The 21062-nt window shown below is 42.0% G+C and overlaps 1 protein-coding gene and 1 long non-coding RNA gene across 9 annotated transcripts in view; one reads left to right on the top strand and one right to left on the bottom strand.

Moving 5' to 3' along the window:
• The window catches only part of MACROD2 (mono-ADP ribosylhydrolase 2), an 834860-nt gene that overhangs the window by 660539 nt on the left and 153259 nt on the right, over positions 1–21062 (bottom strand). For all 5 annotated transcript variants that reach the window (XM_048935508.1, XM_048935507.1, XM_048935504.1 and 2 more), the window contains exon 4: positions 2493–2522. In XM_048935508.1, the coding sequence (XP_048791465.1) occupies positions 2493–2522 (30 nt within the window). The remainder of the gene's footprint in view (positions 1–2492; positions 2523–21062) is intronic.
• LOC125688908 (uncharacterized) lies at positions 555–9191 on the top strand. 4 transcript variants are annotated; one of them, XR_007374960.1, is made up of 5 exons: positions 555–1443; positions 1655–1802; positions 5726–5802; positions 6024–6113; positions 6450–9191. It is a non-coding gene; the product is annotated as an uncharacterized LOC125688908 (long non-coding RNA). The 4 variants fall into 4 exon arrangements; XR_007374958.1 differs by having other exon boundaries at positions 6024–9191; XR_007374959.1 differs by lacking the exon at positions 5726–5802.

The raw sequence follows: 21062 nt of genomic DNA on the forward strand, positions 1-21062 counted from the left end.
GCCCCTCTGGAGTGCAACAGTAAGCAGTCGAACTCTAAGCCACAAAGCAACCAGTTTGGGTATTTTACCTCCATCATCAACCAACAGGATGTGCGATTATCCTCCACCAGAGATGACAGGATCCGGGATTGCACTGGGCGCTGTTTGCAAGTGTTTGGAAGCAGCTTGGCTGTGGGGAGACCTCCTCTGTGAGAAGACCTCTGTGAGAGGTCAGTGCTGCTGGATGCAGGCCAGCTACAGCTCCCCAGCAGACGACACCCTGCGCCAAAATCTGACCCCACCAGAGGTGTTTCTGGCACTGCTGTGAAAGCTTACTTCAGAAAAGTGGCAAAAGCCAAAAAGCAACGTCAGGGCATGAGGGGAACTGGGAGAACGGGAAGAAAGGAGCAGCAGCACGCTGACCTCAGCTGCCCACTGCGGCCATCACCTCAGCAGGCAGCGCCGCCACCATGAGGAGAGGTGCCAAGGCGGGAACGGGGCAGAGGCCTGAGCCCAGCTCCTGCAGCCCTTTTTTTTTTTTTTTTTTAAGCCCCCAGTACAAGAATCAGTCATCAGAAGTTCATCAACTGCCAATAAATAAATAGGAATCAGAGATTTTCAGCCTCTATTTTGGCTGGTAGAGGGAAAAACACGCTGTGTAGTTGAGCACATGTTTAATCTGCAGAGGAAGTGAATTACACCTGTGGCCAAGAAGCAACATGACTGCTCACTGCTGCAACCAGAGCGACTTCCCTTTGTTTGACTGTCCACACAGGACATCATGGAGAAGCACAGAGCTGCACAAATCTCTGCCTGGCCCCAGCACGCTCAGCACCAGAGGCCAACATGGTGCTGCGTGTGGGTGCCCAGCCACAGCACATCTGTGGGGTGCTGCTTGCCGGCATGTTCCCTCAGTTAAGTTACTTCAGATTCCTAAGTGATTCATCCTCTTTGGACAAACGTCCTTCACTTCCCACGGTTAAGACATGAAACACAGGTCAGACACTTTGACAAAATCAGCTCCCCAACTGTGTGGCTGTCCAGCTCAGAGCAGCAGTGGGGAAGGCAGCAAAAACATCCCTAAACGACAGGAAAAATCCCCTATGCCATGGAGAGAGGACCACGCTACCAAGCGCCATGCTGAAAAGATATCAACTTTTGAAGTACAGTCCAGCTGAATAAATACCAGTGAAAGTCAATAGACAAATCCTGTTAGGAGCTGCAGTGCTCTGGGAACCTGATTGGAATTTGAACATTTGCATTGATTTTTTTTTTCCACATTACCAGCTGGGAGTAAGCAGTAGAGAGGAGGTGCGCTGATCGCTCCATGGGAACACGACTCGCTAGCAAAGGATTACCTTTTAAAGGATTATCGTTTAAACAAAGACAAAAAAAAAAAAATCAGTATACTGCAAGCAACTAGCTCAAATCAAAAGAAACACATTAATCCAACAGGATTATCAGGTAAGGCTTCCATACATTTAACATCCAGATACACAGCTGAGAAGCGCAAAGCATTTTATTTAGATGTCTCGGTGCAGTTGTCAAGCACCTTTTCATGTGACAATCCCATGCTCATGATTCACAAATAAGGGCTGCTCATTCAGTTAAGGTTGTTAAAACAAAAGCCTCACAAGCAACAGCAATTTTCTGTCTTTTCTTTTTTTTTTTGCAGAGCTCTTTCCTTTACCCTTGCATATGTAAGCTCTGATCATCAAGTCCTTTTAACTCCAGCCAGGAAGAAAGATTAGTAGCTGCCTGCACTGCTCCTACATTGTGAAATTTCCAGAACTGAGCTCTTTTACTTCCCTCTGGGAGGCAGGGTAAGTAACAGAAAACTGAAATCAAGCACTGCATGTTTTTTTCCTGAATTGTAACACTCATGTTAGCTCCTGCAGTACTGCAAAAAGCCAAATAGCACCAATGTTCAAAGAGGAAATGTATTTAGAAACAACGCTCACTATACGCACTTGTGCCTCCGTCTTGCTAGTAGATATGTTGGTAGCATCGTACACAAGCGATTTGTACTGAAACCCATTTCATAATTCCAGCAGGAATGGGGCAAGGAAACAAGTGAAAAAGAGGAGCAAAGATAAAGCCACATTACCTGACTAACAAGACATTCTACCTTGTTTTATTCTTGTAACTTTTTTTAAACCATAAAGAGGCATTCAAAATTCCCCTGAAGTAGCTGAAATTAAAAAATCGAATTACTTAACCACAATATAGAGTAACACACAGTTTGGTTCCCTAATATTTCAGTCCCACACACAGGCCACCCCTACTCATATCCAGAGAGGAAAATGAATTCAGCAACACTCACAGACTCTGGTTTTTGATGGTATCAAATGTTACTGACTTTAGTGGAATTTCCCATTTGATAATTTTACCATCCCGCGTAAGACAGACCGTTTTATAAGCAACAGAACACTACATTTCCTCAGCATATATTCCACAATCAGAATAAATAGTATACTACAGAATCACAGAATTGTAGGGGTAGGAAGACTTACCTCCTCCACCTCCAAGAAGGCTGGAATTAGCTGCAAGAAGAACAAAAGGAAAACTGTTAGTTGAGTGCTACTTAAATATAGTTGGAACTAAAGCAGAAGATGTTTCACAAAACATTTACCATTGCTTTTATTTCAATAATTTCACCAGTCTCCACTTACCCAAACTCATTTACTGCAAATGCAATCTATGTAATTTGTAATCGTAATCTTTACTTTTACACAATTTTGCAATATCTTTGAGCATGTAAGCTAATAAATAAAACAGAACAAAATTATTAAAGTTTAATGCACTGAATAGCTTATGAAATTACAATCTTGAATTTATAATTCTATAAACCACATTTATTTTTGATTACCAAATGAAGTATAACAGTCTTTCATTTCAGAGAAACTTTGATGCAACTTTTCATTAGCTCCCCACATCTTCTGAGACATGGGACTTTTGTGGACAGCTATGAGAAGCCCTGGCTCCACTAAAATCAAAGTGTGCAACTAAGCTGGGATTTCTCTCAGTACACTTAATTGTTTCTGTACTATAACCATCTACCTATCTCCCCCAGGAATGGATACATCACTTATGGAAGGTGTTTTTCAGAGCATGGTGATGCACGATGTTCCTCCAAATAAATTGGAGCCACACCAAACACTTTCTTATCACTACAAAGGCAAAAACTGAAGGAAAACTTACGTAAAGCATTCACCCTTCAAATGGTTGGGAAACTGATCCCTGCCATATCGTAATATTGTAAAACAGCATAGAAGTAACAGCACATGGGATGGACGCAGGTATTTCTTATTGCCTGTACTTGTCCTGCTGCAGGACAAGATACATAGAGTATTTTCCAGTATTGAGGCTATCTGTTGCTACAAGCTATTGTTTCTATTACTTCCCTTAGCTTCTTAACTAGAAGGCTTTTAACAGCAAATTTCCTGAATTGTTTTTTTTCTGTGGCTTTCTTGAGGCTTTCACAGAAAATTGACAATAAACATAGTTTTCCTCATCTATTCTTCCAAAACTCTACATACATCTTTGACTTAACATTCGCTTTCAGTTCAACTATTTGCAACTATTAACCTTTCCCTCACACCTCAGCTTGTGCTGATAAAATGGGAAGATCTCTCTCTCCCTTCTCCTTTCCTATCTTTCATCCCCAGAAAAGGATATCCTTCCTTCTGGCTGTTGGAATTCTTCCTTAAGATTGAACTCAGTAAATGAGGTGAAAACAAGACTCTACTCTTTGAATAGAGTTTTTCAACACATTATTGCTGTGAAAGATACAGGAGAGGCAGAACTCTGTGACTAGGAAACAGACGATGGCAGCAAACGAGTTTGGAGATAGGATCCCCTTTCTGACAAACACAAACTGTCATAATAGCTCCAGACTGTTAGTGCCCCATTGACACTTCCACTACACCAAGTTGCCCAGTGCCCCATCTGACCTGGTCATGAGCACTATGAGGGACGGAACCATAAACAACTTCTCTGGCTAACTTGGTTCAACGCCTCATCATCCTCACAATAATGAATTTCTTCCCAGTATCTAATCTAAATCTACCTTCTTTCAGTTTAAAACCATTACCCCTTGTCCTATTACTACGGGTCCTTGTACAAAATACGGGGAAAATATTTTTTACATGCCTTACTTTAAGAAGTAAAAGGTTACAAGAGGGATTCCCTGGACCCTTCTCTTCTCTAGGCCTAACAACTTCAGCCTCTACTCATAGCAGAGATGCTTCGCCTACGATCATTTTTAAGGCCCTTCTCTAGACCCGCTTTGACAGATGCACACCTTTCTTATGTTGGAAGCCCCTGAGCTGAATGTAGTACTGCAGGTGGGCTCTCACAAAGGTGGACAATCACCGTCCTCAACCATGTTTCTTTTGATACAGCACAGGACACAACTGTCTTGATGACCTTCAAGCTTGCACCGTAAGCTCATATCCCAATTTTCACCCATTCGTACCCCCAACTCTTTCTTTGCAGGGCTGCTCTCAGTTCACTCATCCCCCAGTCAGTACTGATCTGGGATTGCCCCAACTCACGTGCAGCACCTTGCATGTGGTCTTGTTGAATTTCACAAGGCTCATCAGGGCCCACTTCTCAAGCCTGCCCAGGTCACTCTGGATGGCATCCCTCCCTTCTATCGTATCAATTGCATCACTCAGTTTGGTGTCATCCACAAATATCACAGAGTGATACTGAACTTCAATCTCTCTATATTCACCTGCTCTTGTCCTCGTTGAAATTCAGTATTAAGGACAGACACAAACTGCAAACAGCCACATATTTTTACAGCAGCTTCTGAAGTACTCCTGTAACAGGTAATATCACCTTCCCTGCAGTAAAACGGCCATATCTGAGATAAAAATCAGTGTACTCCATATCAGAATAAAATAAGAGCGACAGAATGTTATCTTCTGCCATGAGTCTGCTATTCAACATCACTCTTTTTGGCAATGTAGGATGCACCTGCAATCACCATTGCAGTTCTTGAATGAGTCAAATTCTAGGATTTCAGTCATTATCTCTGAGAGACTTGAGAGACATTGCTACAACCTGCTGTACCTCACTGTCACAAAAGTTACCATCGGTAAAAACGATTCCTCTGAAACCCAGCCAAGGTCCTCACTGCAAACTCTTATCTGCTGGCTTCTCTCAGAATTAAGCTTTTCTCATGCATTTTTTTCTGATAAAGTTTACCTTTCCAATACGTTTCTAAAACTTGCTAATAACATAAGTCAGCACCACACTCTTCTCTGTAGGAACAGCAAAAACACTTCTAACAGATTTTTGGCTTCAATGCACCTGTTGCAGCTTCAACAAAACATTCCAATCCATTTTTCACAGAATCATAGAATCATTAAGGTTTGAAAAGACTTCTAAATCATCCAGTCCAACCTCCACGTACCATCAATCCTGCCCACTAAACCATGTCCTGAGTTTCGCATCCCCACTGTCGAACAATACCAGCGACAGCAACTGAACCACCTCCCCAGGCACCCTGTGCCAGTGCCTCATCACTCTTCTGGAGAAGTTTTTCCTATTATCCAGCCAACTTGGGAACATATTACCATTAAAGAAATGCCCAGTTGCTTAGCACTGTAAGAACACCTTACCCACAGCTAGAACTGGGGATTTTCACCTGGACTCAGAGAGCCCAGCTCCAGAGCTGTAGCCACATCACGTTACACTGCAGCAGTACGACTTCTCCTTCCCCTATTCTAATTCACAGCTGCATTTCATCCAGCAGTGCTCCCAAATGACAAGTCTTGCAAAACACCTGGAACGAGGCACGAATTGTAGAGGCAGGTAGGTATGTATGAGCAACCAGCAGTGGGACTCTGGAGCTTTCAGCCTCCAAAGCTGGTGTGGTCTAAACTGCCTCCCAGGCTGCAGCCTTACACTGTGCATGCACAGCTCTGCCACCCAACTCAGGGCATACCCAGCCTTAAGTAGCACACAGGACAATATTTGTGGATATCTCATAAATCTGTCTTGACTAATCTTCTGCCCATACCTCTCTATTCCAGAGATGAATAGAATTCTCAAATCATGCAAGATTCAGCAGAGTAGGGGAGGAGAATCATTACCATCACTGAGACAGAGAACAAGAAAGAAAAGTAAGTTTAAAGGTACCACAACGAAATGCATGGTAAGGACTTCCTGCACCTCCTTTCGTTTCTAACATTATCCTTTCAAGCTGACCTGACCAACATTTCTGAAACCACCTCATTACAAACTACAATAGATTGCTGGGCATCAATTTTGAAAATCAATCACGATACATATCTCAAAATGTGATTTTAATATACACAGTTCCCTGCCAGACTGCAATATAACACATGTTGATAAACCCCATTCAAAAATCCCCCTTAGCGCTGGCATGCAAGAGGCAGCATCAGCTAACACAGAGTTCAATTAAAATAAAACAGCAACATTTGTTGATCAATTTCTAGGGTGCATATTGAAGAGCAGCTTCAGGATGAAACGTTGAGCATCTCCCCTTGAAAGAGTGTTGGACTCTACATTTTGAGAGACTGATTTCACCCTCTGTATGGCAAACAAAAGCAAGTCCAGGAGTGGCCTCCAGCCCTTAGATCTAGATTGCTTATTATTACAGATACTAAAAGTATTAGCAGCAAGGATTGTTTCTAAAAAAGTTCAGGCTCCTCTCTTAAGAAAAAATCTACTCAAAAAAATCCACATAAGAGAAAACACTGTCCCTATTCATTCAGTATAGGGATTTAGCCCTTAATGAGGTGTTTATGACCCCGGACTCAACTAGGAGTTCAGTTTTTCTAATGACTCAGCACCTCAGTGGTTTTGGCTTTAATTCTTTTAAATATACAAGAACAGCACCAGGACAGGGATGCTAAATGAGCTCCATGAGCGCTGGTCAGTTGTATGCAGAACACTCCACTCTTGCTCCAAAAACCAATGTTTTTTTTCCAAAAAACTTCTGCAGCCAGGGAGAAAAAGAGAAAAGAAAAAAAAGGAGAATTTTAAGTAAGCTTAGTTTCTCACTATGAAATATTCATATTGGAATATCCAGTTACTAAAATGTGCAAATTTAAATAATGAGTAATCCAGCGTAATTTACAAATAAGAACTGGACAGGAATGTTTTAAATCTCAGCTTTCTGAATGAGCAAAGCCATCGAGCTTTCCAACACTTTATCAACTGAACAAGCGGAGCAGAAACTCTGGCCCAAGTCTTCACATTTCCTCAGTGCTCTCTTTACAGCCCTTGCCAAGAAGAAGGATTATTTGAAATTTTGTGGAAAGCAAATGAATGCTGAAGAAGTTCACCCCAAATGAAACTGAAAATCTTCCTGCGCTCTGAGCCAAAAAGATACGAGAAGTGAAAAAGGACAGGTTGCTTAAACCGACATCTGCAGTCACAAAAATGCCTTTTTTTCCTGCTGTCAATTCTGCTGAAGTTAGAAAATAGAAATGATGCGAATACCAATTTTTGTGGTGTCTCTGGAGATAACATGCTTTTAGCTTTGTTAACAACGCAGCTGACTAACTCTGGTTACTTTCTGTTGGCATATACTCATCTGACAACGTTTTTAAAACGTAAATTCTTCTGGGAGCGCGTCTTTGTCGAGTATTAATGGCACTAGTAACTTAAATTGACATCTATGTCATGCAGCCATGCATCTGTCAGTATAATAAAAATATACTTTTAAAAGATTACTTGATATTGTCTGACTTTGGCAGCAGATGTTTGAGCTTGCTTTGATGTAAAAAAGATTAAATATTTTTGTCAATACTTTCTAATTGGGAAATTTATTCAAGAAGACATCTTTATAACTGGCAGTGCTGCAAGATGCAAGGCACTCTATTGCCTCAGACACCATTTTTATTCATCAATAAAACATCATAACAGGCAGCTGGTGAGCAGAGTGCAAGTAATTTATGGAACAGGAAGCTACATTTCTTCTACATGCTTTCTGAGACATCCTTACCTGCCACTGCATTTTGTTTGATCTTTTCTCCAGAAAGCAGAGAGAACAAAGAAAAGTGAGCTAACAACTGCGTGCTGTACATTCAACCATTTTTAGACAAGACGTGTTTTGGTACCTTAAGGCAAAAAGCTTCAGGCTCAAAGTTCACAGAGTCATTTTGAAGTATGGATAGTAAATAAAATGAAGCAACATTCTGTATAATGCAGTCTGATCACTGTTATAATTAACTTTACTCTGAATGCTTTCTGGTGTGCGATGCCAGCACGATCAGGAGAGGTAAAATAACATTATAGTAAAGGACTCGGCCAGATTTGCAAACTTATGTAAGTGCCTAATGATGCAAAGCAGAGACTATTGGAAATTAGAAAAGCCAACCAGCCTATGAAATACCATTGACTTCACATATTCAGGCACAGCAGAAAATACCCCTATTAGCACCTCCAGACACTACAAGCATTTTGCAAACACAGGCTTCAGATACTCAACATGGAGGGTGTACAGTATGCACAACTGCACACCACAAACAGATCTGTGACAACACGAAGCAATAATTTACTTAGCTGCTTTCTACCACGCAGAAAATTTCTACAAATGGGTCGCTTCCCTCTGTTCCTGGAAAGGGCCTTCACCTCTCTGGACTAGTACTGAACAGCCAAGCTGGGCCGAATGCACCAGCTCATGAGCAAGCTGGATGCTGACAAGACAGCCCCACAGGATGGCAGGGATGGAGAGCTGGCTGCTCCACAGCCCTCAGCCTCTACACCCCAGCACCTCGGAGCCAAGAGCAGAGCGAACCCTGCGCCAGCCAAAGGCTCAGCCCTGACCCACACTGCTCCTGGAAGCTAAACCACTGCTGTGTGCAGCTTAGAAGTTTGGGGGTTTGTTTGTTTTCAAACAATCATCCAAAGCAGGTCATGTTCTCAAAACATACCCAAGGACTTCAGCTTCCAGGTAGTAATTCTCGTATGCTCACTCAGAAACCTCTGTAAATAAAAGCGAAGGTTTCCCCATACAGGTTTACCACTGGCAAAAGGTACCAACTTCAAGCTCTCTTTCTAAGAAGACAGGAATTCCCAAAGCAAGACCCAGTAAGTCTAAACAACTCAGATGTGGAGCACGAGAGACAACAGCAAGGGACCGAAATTTCCATGTATTACTTTTTTTTCCCCGGATATTGAACAAATTTGTCCAAATTTAAAGATTAATAAAATCTAATGGAAGGTTTTACTTAATTCAAAAGTGTACATTTTGTATTTGAACCTAATAAAATGTTTTTGTGACCACAACCATGCGGTCTATGTTATGCTATTTCCCCCTCTCACAAACTCTCTATGGAGAACAAGTTGTTTCAGCTAAGTTTTGCCACCTTTACAAATAAAGCAGTCATTATTTCTATTTCAAACCTCTATAGTGTATCTCATAGGTAGATTAATTAATCATAGGTAGATTAAGGAAAAAAGTCATATACTAGTAAGTGCTCTGGAGTTGAGTCTGTCAAGGAAATTGCCTTCACAACATTCTGCATTCAATATGGAAACAATAACTGTCAGAACTTTTCAGTATTTCTCCTCTTGTAATACATTACAAACTCAATACATAACGTGCAATTATGCACGAAAGCTATTTTTAAAGATTCTGCACTGCACCCATTAACCTTAATCAGTCCCACACAGAGCATCTCTGAAATGTGATACCAAGAGTGAAAAACACAGACATATACATGTAAATACACCCAGGAAATCCAGTGTAGGCATTGAACATGGGCAGGGCAGCGGTCATTTGGAACACAGTGTAATGAGAAAGAAACAAGCACACAGGCACACTTTGATGCAGAAGAAACCAAATATGAACTTTTTTAATTTTCTTTTTTTACCTTACAGTAAAATACACTGATTGTCCAAATGCAGTGTGAGAGAAAACGAAGTGAAATTGAAATTGTTCAACATATACTGAGAAAAATATGAGAGAGCACTTGGTCAAGAGTACATCCTCAACACTGCCACGCGAACTTCCAGACAGACTGAAGCTGAGCTTCCAGCACACAAAAAGGAGCTTAAATTTTACAGTAGCCTGAGCATTGTAGGCACCATAATCATTTCTTGGTGGGAAAGTCAACCAGAGTAACAGATGTGTAACTTAAAAGGAAAAACAAAGAACAGATGAACTTGCTTTTTGGGTTGTCATCAGGACAGCTCCAGTCCAAAACACAACCCAGCAAAAAAATATTCAGGTGAAATCCTGCCAGAACAGCACTTCAGCTCCTCATGCCTTCATACCTGTGCAATCTGTGCCCTTCATACCAATCAGCTGCTATTATTTTCAGCTAGGCAGAAACCCAAATCAAATGAAAGTGATACAAAAGGTTTCCCACCGGCGCCTGGTGAAGGACAGTTAGAAGAACCTGTTTTATGAGGCTGATCTCATCTCTGGGAGGGAAATGAAGACAGACCTGTTGAATGAGAAGCTGCAACCTGAATAGGAAGGAACTGGAAAAGGCTACAAGTGGCTGGCAAGCACAGGACCGGCCACCCCCGGGCTTCGTGTGAACCCTTGTGCTGAAGGCACGTTTGTTTGTCACAGCCCTCTGCCTCTTCATGGCAAACGTGAGAAAGGCACAGAGCAGAAAGAATGTCATTCTAAAACACGGGTTGATAAACTGTCACACGCACTACCCTGTGGATAAAAGGAAAGCTATGAATTAAGATTTCATCCATTTTGTGTGTCAAATTGTGGTTTGCTTAACTGCTTTTAGCCGCTGTCAGATCAAGGTATTTTAAAATATAGCTGTGCTGAAACGTAAAGGAAAAGGGACTTTTTTCAAGGCAGAATAATGAGGAAAAAATATTCAAGCTTACTACAGCCAATTCTTCATCTCATAATTTGGGCCATTTGTGTGGTTTGTAAATGTAGCATTAAAGGGAATCAAAGTGCTGCAGTATATAATTAATCCATTTATGTAGCGTCGTCATCAATATTTAAAAGCCTACGCAAAACAGAATAAGAGGCAGTCCTAGGTTTTACCTGCGCAATTACAAAAGCAGCTTGGGTAGTAATTATTTCAAAATAATTAGTGAAATTTATATAATTCATGCATCTTTTCAGTACCCCAAAGGTACTTGAAGGTGTTATCTGGAATACAGGAAAAATGCAAGTGAAGTTCTTTGTGCTTTCTTTGCCTTTGTCTTCCTAAAATTACAACCTGCCCTGAACCTCCCAAAGCCTACCTGTACACGACAACAGCACCCCATAAGCTATTTCTTCTCTTTTTCCTTCTTGCTCTTCTTTTCCTCCCGTTCATCCTTTCTTCCTTTTGTTGTTTCTTTCATTCTTCCTTTCTTTTTTTCCTTTCTTTCTTCCTTTCTCTCTCTTTTTTTTTTAGAGCATCACTTATGTACCACCAGTGGTACTTTGGGAGCACCTAACCACAAGATTTCACTTCAATTTCCTTCACTAGGAAATAGTTGCATAATATTTGACTTCTAAAAGGAAAACGTCTGTACTTTCTGATTGCAAAAAGTTTTAATAAAGCAACAATTATACTATGGTAATGAAAAAGAAATGAAAAAGTGATAAAAGCTAACATACTTCATTCTTGAAACATTCATATTCAACATCCTGGTTTCAAAACAATAAAAAACCTTAACTCGTGATAAAAATCCAGCCGCTGAGCAGAAGCTACCTGGGGCCCTGCCCTGTCCTGGCAGCACAGCAGCCTGTGTGTCCTTGGGGCAGGCAGCAGCACGAGGGGCCGGCGGCACTTCGATGCACACAGGAGGGCTGGGCAAGGGCAGCGCTGGCTGTGGCTGCAGGGATGGCCTCAGAGGGTGCATTTCAGAGCAAAATTAGCACCACCGGTTTTGCTTAGGATATTAACACTCATGAACAGTGGTTTTAAGCTAAACAAAACAAAGAAAGCAAGAAACAAAACAAAACAAAACAGCAAAAGCACACGTCATGCCCTACCAAAGGTGCCCTTGCGTTTTTTTTCCCAGCTACGCAGACAAGACCTTGCTTGTAAATTCTGCTGCAGAGTTAGAGGAAGGCAAGGTGTTATTGCACTGCTTTTGCAAGAGCAGCCTGGAAGGAAGATTTTGACAATGAATTATAAGCTCCTGGAAGCAACTAGCACAGACGTGTACGAGTGAGGAGCCTGCAAGCCAAGCACCAAAGAAAGGACTACGTTACGGCACATCCAGCTGAGCCGACGCAACATGCTCTGCTTATGAACGTGTTATGTAACCTCTCTAACCATCATCTCTTTATGTAGCTGAAATTAGAAGCAACTCCCAGTGTGGTCAGCGTGAACCACACTACAGAACAAATAGAGAATCTGGTTAAGTATTTTCCCATACATTCTGTTTTCCAGCACCGGCCTAAATGGTTGCTGCAGGGCTAACTAGTTCACAACAGCCACATTTCCCCTTATGGAGGAAAGTAGAACTTAATATATCTGGGTATTTCAGTCAGATCAGGCAGCACACGTTACAGCAAGATAAAGAACATACACCTTCCACCATCCATAAGAATATTCTCCCAAATGTTCCTGTATACAGGTGTCAAATAAACAATTCATACTTTAAGTGAATCTTTCAAAAAGTTACAGTCTATAAGCTGAAAAAACCTTGAGAAGACTATAAGGAATAAGAAGAATAAAGTGCAGCCATCACCATACCAGAGATCTCAGAAAATGCCCCTGTTATGATAAAAGCAAGTCAGCTAAGTCAGAGATTGGTTATCCTCCCCATTTTACTGCTCCAGGAGCATGCAACTCATGACATGCCTCAAAATGAAAAACGTTGTCTGAAGCTTGAAAAATACAGAGGAAAGAACCCATAATTATTATTTTTTCTGTTACCGTTTTCCCATTCCATGAAAAATTCTTTTCAGAAACTTTACAGGAAAGGCAGATCAGAAATAATCAAAGTGATGTGAAGGCCTGTAGATACTTTCACGGGCATGACAGAGCCAAGAGCCCAGCTGAAATCACTGGAAATGACAGCACTGCAGATTCTGTGGGACTCTTCTTTTCTCCTGTCAGGTTGCTGGGGTTCTCTCATCTCTCCTAGCTGCAGATATTCACCATTCATCTCAGCAATCAGCAGGCTGGAGCGATAGCGCTCTTACTTCCCCAGCCAACACTGCCCTGCTCCTGGTTTGCCAGAGCACCAGCTCTGTCCCTGCTCTGGGGTACCATTGGCCATTTGAGGTGTGAGGACTGGAGCCAGGCAGTTTTGTTATACTCCCGAGAGAGCTCCCTAAAGCTATGATTAGGGCACTTCTTAGTGATGAAGGAGATTAAAGCTATTACCCACCAAAATTGCAGTAAATTAGCACTGCTGCTATAAGACTGGTATTCAACCAGAAGCGCTATTAAGGCCTTGATGAAAACTTTGCTGAGGTTATACTGGACAAGAATCTTTCTTTTCTCTGTAGCACACAAGGACAGCAGATGGACTGCATCATCACACATTAACAGTGCCATGCAGGAAGAGAAATCACCAGGCAGCAGCACCAAGCCAGTAACTTCACCACACACACACCAGAGCACAATTCCTAACCCTTGCCATCCTTCCTTCTTGCCAGCTCCACTGTTCACATTTTGATATAGAAATGTAGCCCTTATCTACACTGCTATCTCAGAGTGCCTTGCCTTGCAGTCTATTCCCAGTTAGAACAACACTCGAGCTCTCTGGAGCAGATGTGTACTTCGGATGCAAACCTGCAGACCGTTGCCAGAAGGCTCATTTCCCTACGTGGCCACGGAAAGAAGTGGCACTGCCAGGTGGCAGCGCAGGACATCTGTGCTATGTGAGCCAGAGACCAGCAGTGAGACTTCACCCCCTGTGGGATGCCTGTGGTTAATTCACCACAGCCACCACAAGCACTTCCACCACAAATCCTTTCAGCTCTAACCATGCCCTGAGATCACAAGAGCTGCTTGCACTTGCTGTTTTTGCTGGTGCTTCTTTCATTCCTTCTAGTAGCGGTTTGCCCACGGAGTTAAGAGTAACACCCCTGTGTATATGAAATCAGGGGAACCTGTTTGATCCTTTCTCTGGACCACGGCTCCATCTCTGCATGCCTCGCCACCTCACTGCCGGAACCATGCTCATGGAAAGCATGGAATAAAGAGGACTGCAGCTCACTAATTAGAGGTTAAGACTGGGAAAACACAGCCAAAGAAGAACCCTACAATTTCTACAGACAATTAAACTGAAAATAAATTTAGGAAAGCTAATTAATCACTATGAAATTAATTCACTTTTTTTTTTTTTCCTTCACTAATGAGTATTTTTTGAGTGTTGATCAAATAAACATCCCCATCATTTGGTTTTTACCCATCTTCCTCCAAAGCTAAGAGAGATAAAAAGCATGTAAAGTTGCAAACCAGGATGAATGTGTCTGGTCCAAGTTAAGTCCTTTTTCTGTCAAGTGCTGCAACACATACAGTCCAACTATCCACAACTTCCTAAAAAAACAGTTCTCAGTAGGATGGCATAATAAGCTATTGTTCTTTCTCTATTTTATACCAGGAACATCCAAAAGCTGAAGATGCTCCAAGCATCCACATGAACATTTGCATCCAGGACTTGTACGTACGCATATTTGATCCATTCCACAACAAAGACACACAAACAGGAATGCTACAATCTAATCTGAGCACAGCAAACACTCCTTTTCATTACCCTGACACTACTAACACAATTTATGAGTCAGCCGAGTACTTATAAAAAGCTATTGAGAAAACAAAGACAGAATTAAGCACAGTAGAAGCACTTGCTTACTCAAATACAGTAACCAGTAAAGTCAAAGGATATGACATCTCATGCTATATAGAAATGCCTTTGTTAGGCAGGTAAAGCATGCTTCCATAGCTGCTCAGAAAAGAAAAAGATGAATGATCTTTTCAAGCTCTATATAAAATGATTTCTCTAGTAGCAATTAATAGAGACAGGCCCCAGAACACCAGCCTCACGCTCTAATCATCAGCGAGAAAGAAATTAAATGACAATTAAAAAAAGCCTTTATTGAATATGCAAAATTCTGTTTTCTCTTGGAAAGCAACTGGAGCAATTTCATATTCTATAAGCACATTAGCGAGGAAACGGTTCAGAGGGTAGCTGGAGAAGAGCTTGTGTCCCTGAAGCATCAGGTAGATTGACTGGAATACCAAACACACTGCTAAGTACAAGTGTAAATTCATGCTCGTGACTTGTGGGAAAAGAGGCCCTGTTAATTTATCTGTAACAATCCTGCATAACAATCCTGCGACGTAGGAACATCACTCCTACTGACATGTATAAAACCACAAATAGCCCAACGTTTTTAGCAGAATTTGTTATGGGCAGCAGCAAACATTGCTCTGCCTGGAACACACAACTTTGCAGGAGCGTGGCTCTTTACTTCCCCTCAAGTCTCAGGCAGCCTTTCCTTTATACTTCAAACAAATTAAATCTACTGCAATTAATGATTATAGTTTTTCCTTCAATCAGCCCATACTCCTCTAGGAAATTAACTTAGCTATTAAAAGCCCGAAGGCTGGAAAGGAACCTAGTTGGATGAGTTTTACCTCCTCTCTATTGCCTGTGTAATCAAATGCAGTTTCCCCACCAGTTTAATTCTAATCAGTTTAATTACTGAAAATTACAACAAAGAAAAAGCCCTTACTTCTCACACCAGAAGAAAGGAGGAAGGCTGTATGTGCTAGTACAGTACTGGGCAGCAACAGTTTGATACGACGTGTGAGGGAGGGGAAACGACCAAAAATAAAAGACAAACCCTAAAATTCTTTAGATAGCAGCTATCAGCACGAAGGGGTGGAAACAGCAAACCACAAGGCAAGAATCTAAGTCAGAGCTGATTACTTCCAAGGTGTGCAACTGGGGAGATTTTATTACCTCAGCATTGCAAAGCCTTGATTACATAGGATCTGCTCAGCAATTCAGCTCTGTTTCCTACTCAGTCTTTCAGTCAAACGTTTGCTACACAAAGCAGTGGAAAAGCAATACATGCTCAGCCCAGGTCAACTTCTGCCTTTCCCACCAAAAGAAAGCAGGTAAACTCAAAAGAAGCAGAGCTGCCATGCTTATGGAGAAAAAACTAAGCTAGGAGCCACAAGCTTTTCTTGCCATGTCACTAAACCTGACATTCTAGTAGTCATTCACTGGGGTGAAAGACAAAGTGTGAGATGCACATTGAGATGTTCTGTTCTATATGATAAAATATAATGGGAGAACAGATCTCTCAAAGCAGTCAGACACTCAAAAATACATAGAGTCAGTATGTATGTTTTCCTCAACCTCATTTCCACAGCAAGAAGTACTTCTCAGTGTTCTAAAACCCACTTTTCCAAAAGGACTTATGCCATGGTAGGCTTCTCTTATCTTTTGCCACAAGGAGACTTCAATGCTGAGCAGAAAAAGGTCACAGAATATCATCTTTTTGTTTCTTCTCAAATACTCAAAAAAATTAAAAAAAAAAATCCATTCTTTCATTACATCTTTCTTTCTTTTCATCATTTTCCCTCTTTGACCATAAGGGCTTCATTGTCTGCTTCCTAATTTTAAGGACCTCTGTTATGCCCACTTGAAATCCCCTCTGCCAAAATGACTAATTCCAGTAATCTCATGTAAACTGCTGATCTACATTTCACTAATACTCCAAAGCCATCTGATCTCTACAGGAAAAGGGTAGGAATATTTAGGCAACCAACCTGAAGGTGTTGTGGTCACTGAAGAAACTGGCAAACATAAAGCAAGTAAGGGTGCTTCCATCACATAAAAGACTAAACATATCAGGAGCAAACCATTTTATTTCTGCTGAGTTCACTCGTCAGCCAGCCCTATACTTTACAAAGAGCACTGTGGAGAAGAGAAATTCTAGCTTAAAGCAAACAAAAACTGTAATTCTTCACCAAAAAAGAAAACCTGTGAAACACAAGCCAACTTTTTAGCAGTTCTCACTTATCTCTTTGAATATAGAAAATTGATGGGAGGAAATAACACGGCACCTAGCGTCCTGCACAGCAAGATGAAAGGGCAAACCACAGAAACTTGAGCATAAGGCAAACCACGCACTTTCTTGGAGAAGCACATCATTTCTTTCTAGATGACCGCCCCGCTGCAAGCCAGCACACATGCCTTTCACAAGACCTCCTTCTGTGCCAAGATGTCTGCAGCTGCAGTCCTTGGAAGTGCCCTCAGTTTGCAAAGGGCTGCAGAAAGCAGCAGTGTCTTGACGAGCAAACACCATGTCTGTATCTGAGTTTACAGAGCTCTCCTGAAGGGAGTCTCCGACCAGAGATATCGGGACCGCATGTCCCAGCGTGGAGAATCCTCAGGCTTATGTAAATACAGCCACTCACTCACAGCCTTTGTTCAAAAATACCCGGCTTTGAGCATTTGAAAGGCTGTAGTGTTAATAGGATCAAGATATCTGAGGACAACACAACTCAATCAAGGCTCTTCAAATTTCTAGATCGTCTTTAGATAAGATGTTCTCATGTATTCTTAACCATTCCTAATTGCTTTACCATAAACACTTGAGAGGAGCTTTATCCAATCCCTTGCTGATTTCTCCTAGACTTCTCTTCTCTGAGAAGACAGGGAAAGCTGCAAACCAAGTACCCTGCAAGTCACAAAGGTGCTTACTTTTTAAGTACTAACCAAACTTCCACAGAGCAAAGCAGGGAAAGAACTCAAAACTTTAAGTATTCCAGAAGCACGGGTCTCTTGTAGTAGCCCTTTGCTAGCTGAAGGCTTCTTTGTCTGCTCCATTCAAATAACATTAGTTTCTCCCTGGCAGAATCAACAACTAGAGAACAGAATAAGACTGGCCCAGAAAACAAATACCAACCATAAGAAGCAAAGAAAGACAAAGGTTGTGACAAAAGGTCAACTTCCAAAACTCTGCCTTGGTCGCTTTTGTTTCTTCTGCAAAGAAAACTCCATCAGTACTTTCAATTCCCACTGCAGTTTTGGGGCACATCTCTTGGATTCCATGAGACGCTGTTAAAAAGAATTACGGCTATAAAATCTGCAGCAGGTCTCACAAGAAACAAAATCAGCTGTGTGTGTTCATCAGGGATAACCTTAGCAGGCCGATACCACAATCATCTGAATACCTCTCCTGTAAGCAAAAGGAGAACACTGTTGAGGCTCACACTACCTGCATCTGTTGCAGCAGGGTGAAGCCAGCTGTTATTAATGCAATCAGCTGATAAGATCCACCTTTACAGTTTCCAAATTCATCTTCAGAAGAACATAACCATATTTATTTGAAGCACTCCAAAGAGCTCTTTTAAATGAAAAGAAAAATATATGAAAACAGCTGAACTAGCAGATGAAGCAGTCGATGTTAGGTGTATAAGAGAAAGGATATTAATATCTGCTTTGCTGTTGTCATCTCACTGAAGCTGAGATTTGAAATGCATTATGTTGGGTGTGCAAAACATCCTCTCGTAAAGATAAATTCCCCGGCTGGTGTGACTCAAGGACTTTTGAGAAGAATAGATGTACTTTAGATGAATTTTCTGTTCTTCAAAATCAGTAATTCCAGAGGATGCACATGTGGAGGTCCAAGCCCCTTGGTACAGTAGCACCAACGCTCAGTGCTGCATGGAGCCCTCTCACACCACCGCCCCGAGGGTCAGCACCCACACAGCAGCCAGGCTTAAGGCGATTAAATTCTCTAATCAGAGAAGTACAGTAGAAGCAGAAGACTGGATATGTCATAAGTATAGTTTCAGGAAACAAATCTTAGAGCTCAGCAATTTCACTTTTACTGTAATGGATGTTATGACAGCTTCACAGTGGATTCGTATTTAAATATAACTTTAGTCCCCTCTTGCATCCTCCGAAACATCCATCACTGTAACTTTTGCCTTTTCATAATTTAAATGAATAATCTTCAGCTCCTAAATACTGCTTCAGTCTGTTTTGACAGACAAAATTAATGCCTCTTGCAGCTCCTGCAGAAAGTACTGCAAGTGCCAGCTCCCAGATGCTTTGACCTTCCCAGGCAGGAGGCCACACAGCAGCATCCCACAGGGCCCTAGGGAACGGCATGGAGCTGCGTCAGGGGAGGGCAGGTGGGGGTGAGGGAAAGGCTGTGCCCCAGAGGGCGGTGGGCATGGCACAGGCTGCCCAGGGCAGTGGGCACGGCCCCGATGCCGGAGCTCATTGAGCCCTGGGACACCACTGACACTGGGGCTCGGGGGCTGTGTGGGGCCGGGGGTTGGGCTCGGTGATCCTCGGGGGTCCCTTCCAGCTTTGGAGGTTCCACTCATTCCAATGATTTTGGTGGATCTTCGCAGCCCTGACACCACAGAGCAGCAGGGTGACGGCCAGGCAGTGCCGCAGCCTTGCCAGTGAGAGGCAGGCATCGAGCTCTCCTTGGGCTTCAGACCACGAGAACTTCAGTGCTTGGCAAAATGGAAAGTAGGTGTTTTCACAGCCTCATTGAGAAAAAGACCCAAGTGACCCAACAGACTCAATTTTACCTGCCGTAAGAGAGAAAATGTGCTACATACCTTTCTGTCCCACCTGGGCTATTTGGGGGTTGTGCTCATTTGCCCCAGAGGAGTTCTACTTAGTTTTAATATATGCATGCTTTCTGTCTTGGGATTCGTGACCTACACTGGCCTGGAGATCAAGTAAAGGGAAAAAAGGCAACAAAAATCAGTTCTTCGCTTTTATTATGTCTCTCAAAAGCCCCCAGTCACAGTCTGGTCTCCGGGCCAGTAAAGGAAAACCAATACAGGACGAGCAGTGCTGTTTTGATACTGTTGCCATGGTGCAGAAGCATTATTCCATATATGTGCTTCATTGCATTTATCACCAAAATCATATTCAACAGGTAACTTTCAGTACAGCCACGGGAGGCAGCAGTCTCTGATGGCCAGCAGCTCAAAGCCAGGTTGATAGAAAGCCAACAGGCTGGAACAGAATCTGGCATTACTTCCCAAGATATTAAGCAGGTTTTACTGATATTAAGACAATTGGTGAATGCATTAAGGATCTTCTTTCAGCTTTGCGTACCATAACGGGCAGTGAGCATCTATGAATGGCACTGTACTCACATCTGAAAGAGCTCCATTAGGAAAGAAAAAAAACACAGTGAAAAGGGATTACATGCTCCACTTTAATACATCATTTAAAAGCTTACCAGAAGGATCAAAGTCCGTGCAAAACGACTCAAAATACTGTTGATTCACAGGACATCTTCTGAGAGTCCTGAACCTGTAAGAAAGCTCCACATCCCAAAGGAGTATTTTTAAAAGCTAAATGATCACCTTTTATTTCGCTCAATTACAAGCATGCTGAACATTTACCTAGCTGCAGTTAAAAAGAAAAAACCTACTGTAACTAAAAGTTCCACATAACATGCCCTGCTTATTAAATTCATTAAATTGAAAAAATATTGGTTTCTTCTGTTGAAAAAGAAAAATGTTGAAATTTATAGCAGCTTTAAACACTGCCAGGAACGCAACATTTTTCCCAGCTGATATTCCTTTCTTCTTCCTTCCATTTTATCCTCTTTCATAAACGGCTACATATCATCCCTAGAACACTGGGGTGGGATATTTTTATTACTATTCAGACCTTTAATGCCTTTACTTTTACACGCTTCACATTTGAGGAATGTAAGAGAAAATGCACATCATGACAAAAAGGGTTTGCTAAACCAGTGTGCTTTAACTAATGCAACCAAAGCCACAAGAGCAGAATGCAGATGAGGAATTTGTAAATGGCAGTGTTTGGACTATTGCTTTTTTGAGGGATGCTCCTAAAGAACATCCAGCCATTTAAGCATCACAGGCACATCTCCTCAGCTCCCCAACAGCCAGCAGTCCTCTCAGAAAGCACACCAGGCAACAGACACAGGCAGTGAACGCCCCACCTCATGGGGGAATCTCTCTTTCCACTGACTACGAGATGGAATCTGGGCTCAAAGTCAGCTTTTGTAGTTAACCTTAAGTTGAGAACCAGCATTCAACCTACAACTTGACAGCATTCACATCACGCATATTCAGAACTGGAAATCTGCACGATGTAGGACAGTGAGGGACAGTCAATACCAATTTTCAAAGTATTGAACA

This window comes from Lagopus muta, chromosome 2, assembly GCF_023343835.1.
Source record: "Lagopus muta isolate bLagMut1 chromosome 2, bLagMut1 primary, whole genome shotgun sequence".
In the NCBI taxonomy this organism is placed as follows: Eukaryota; Metazoa; Chordata; class Aves; order Galliformes; family Phasianidae; genus Lagopus; species Lagopus muta.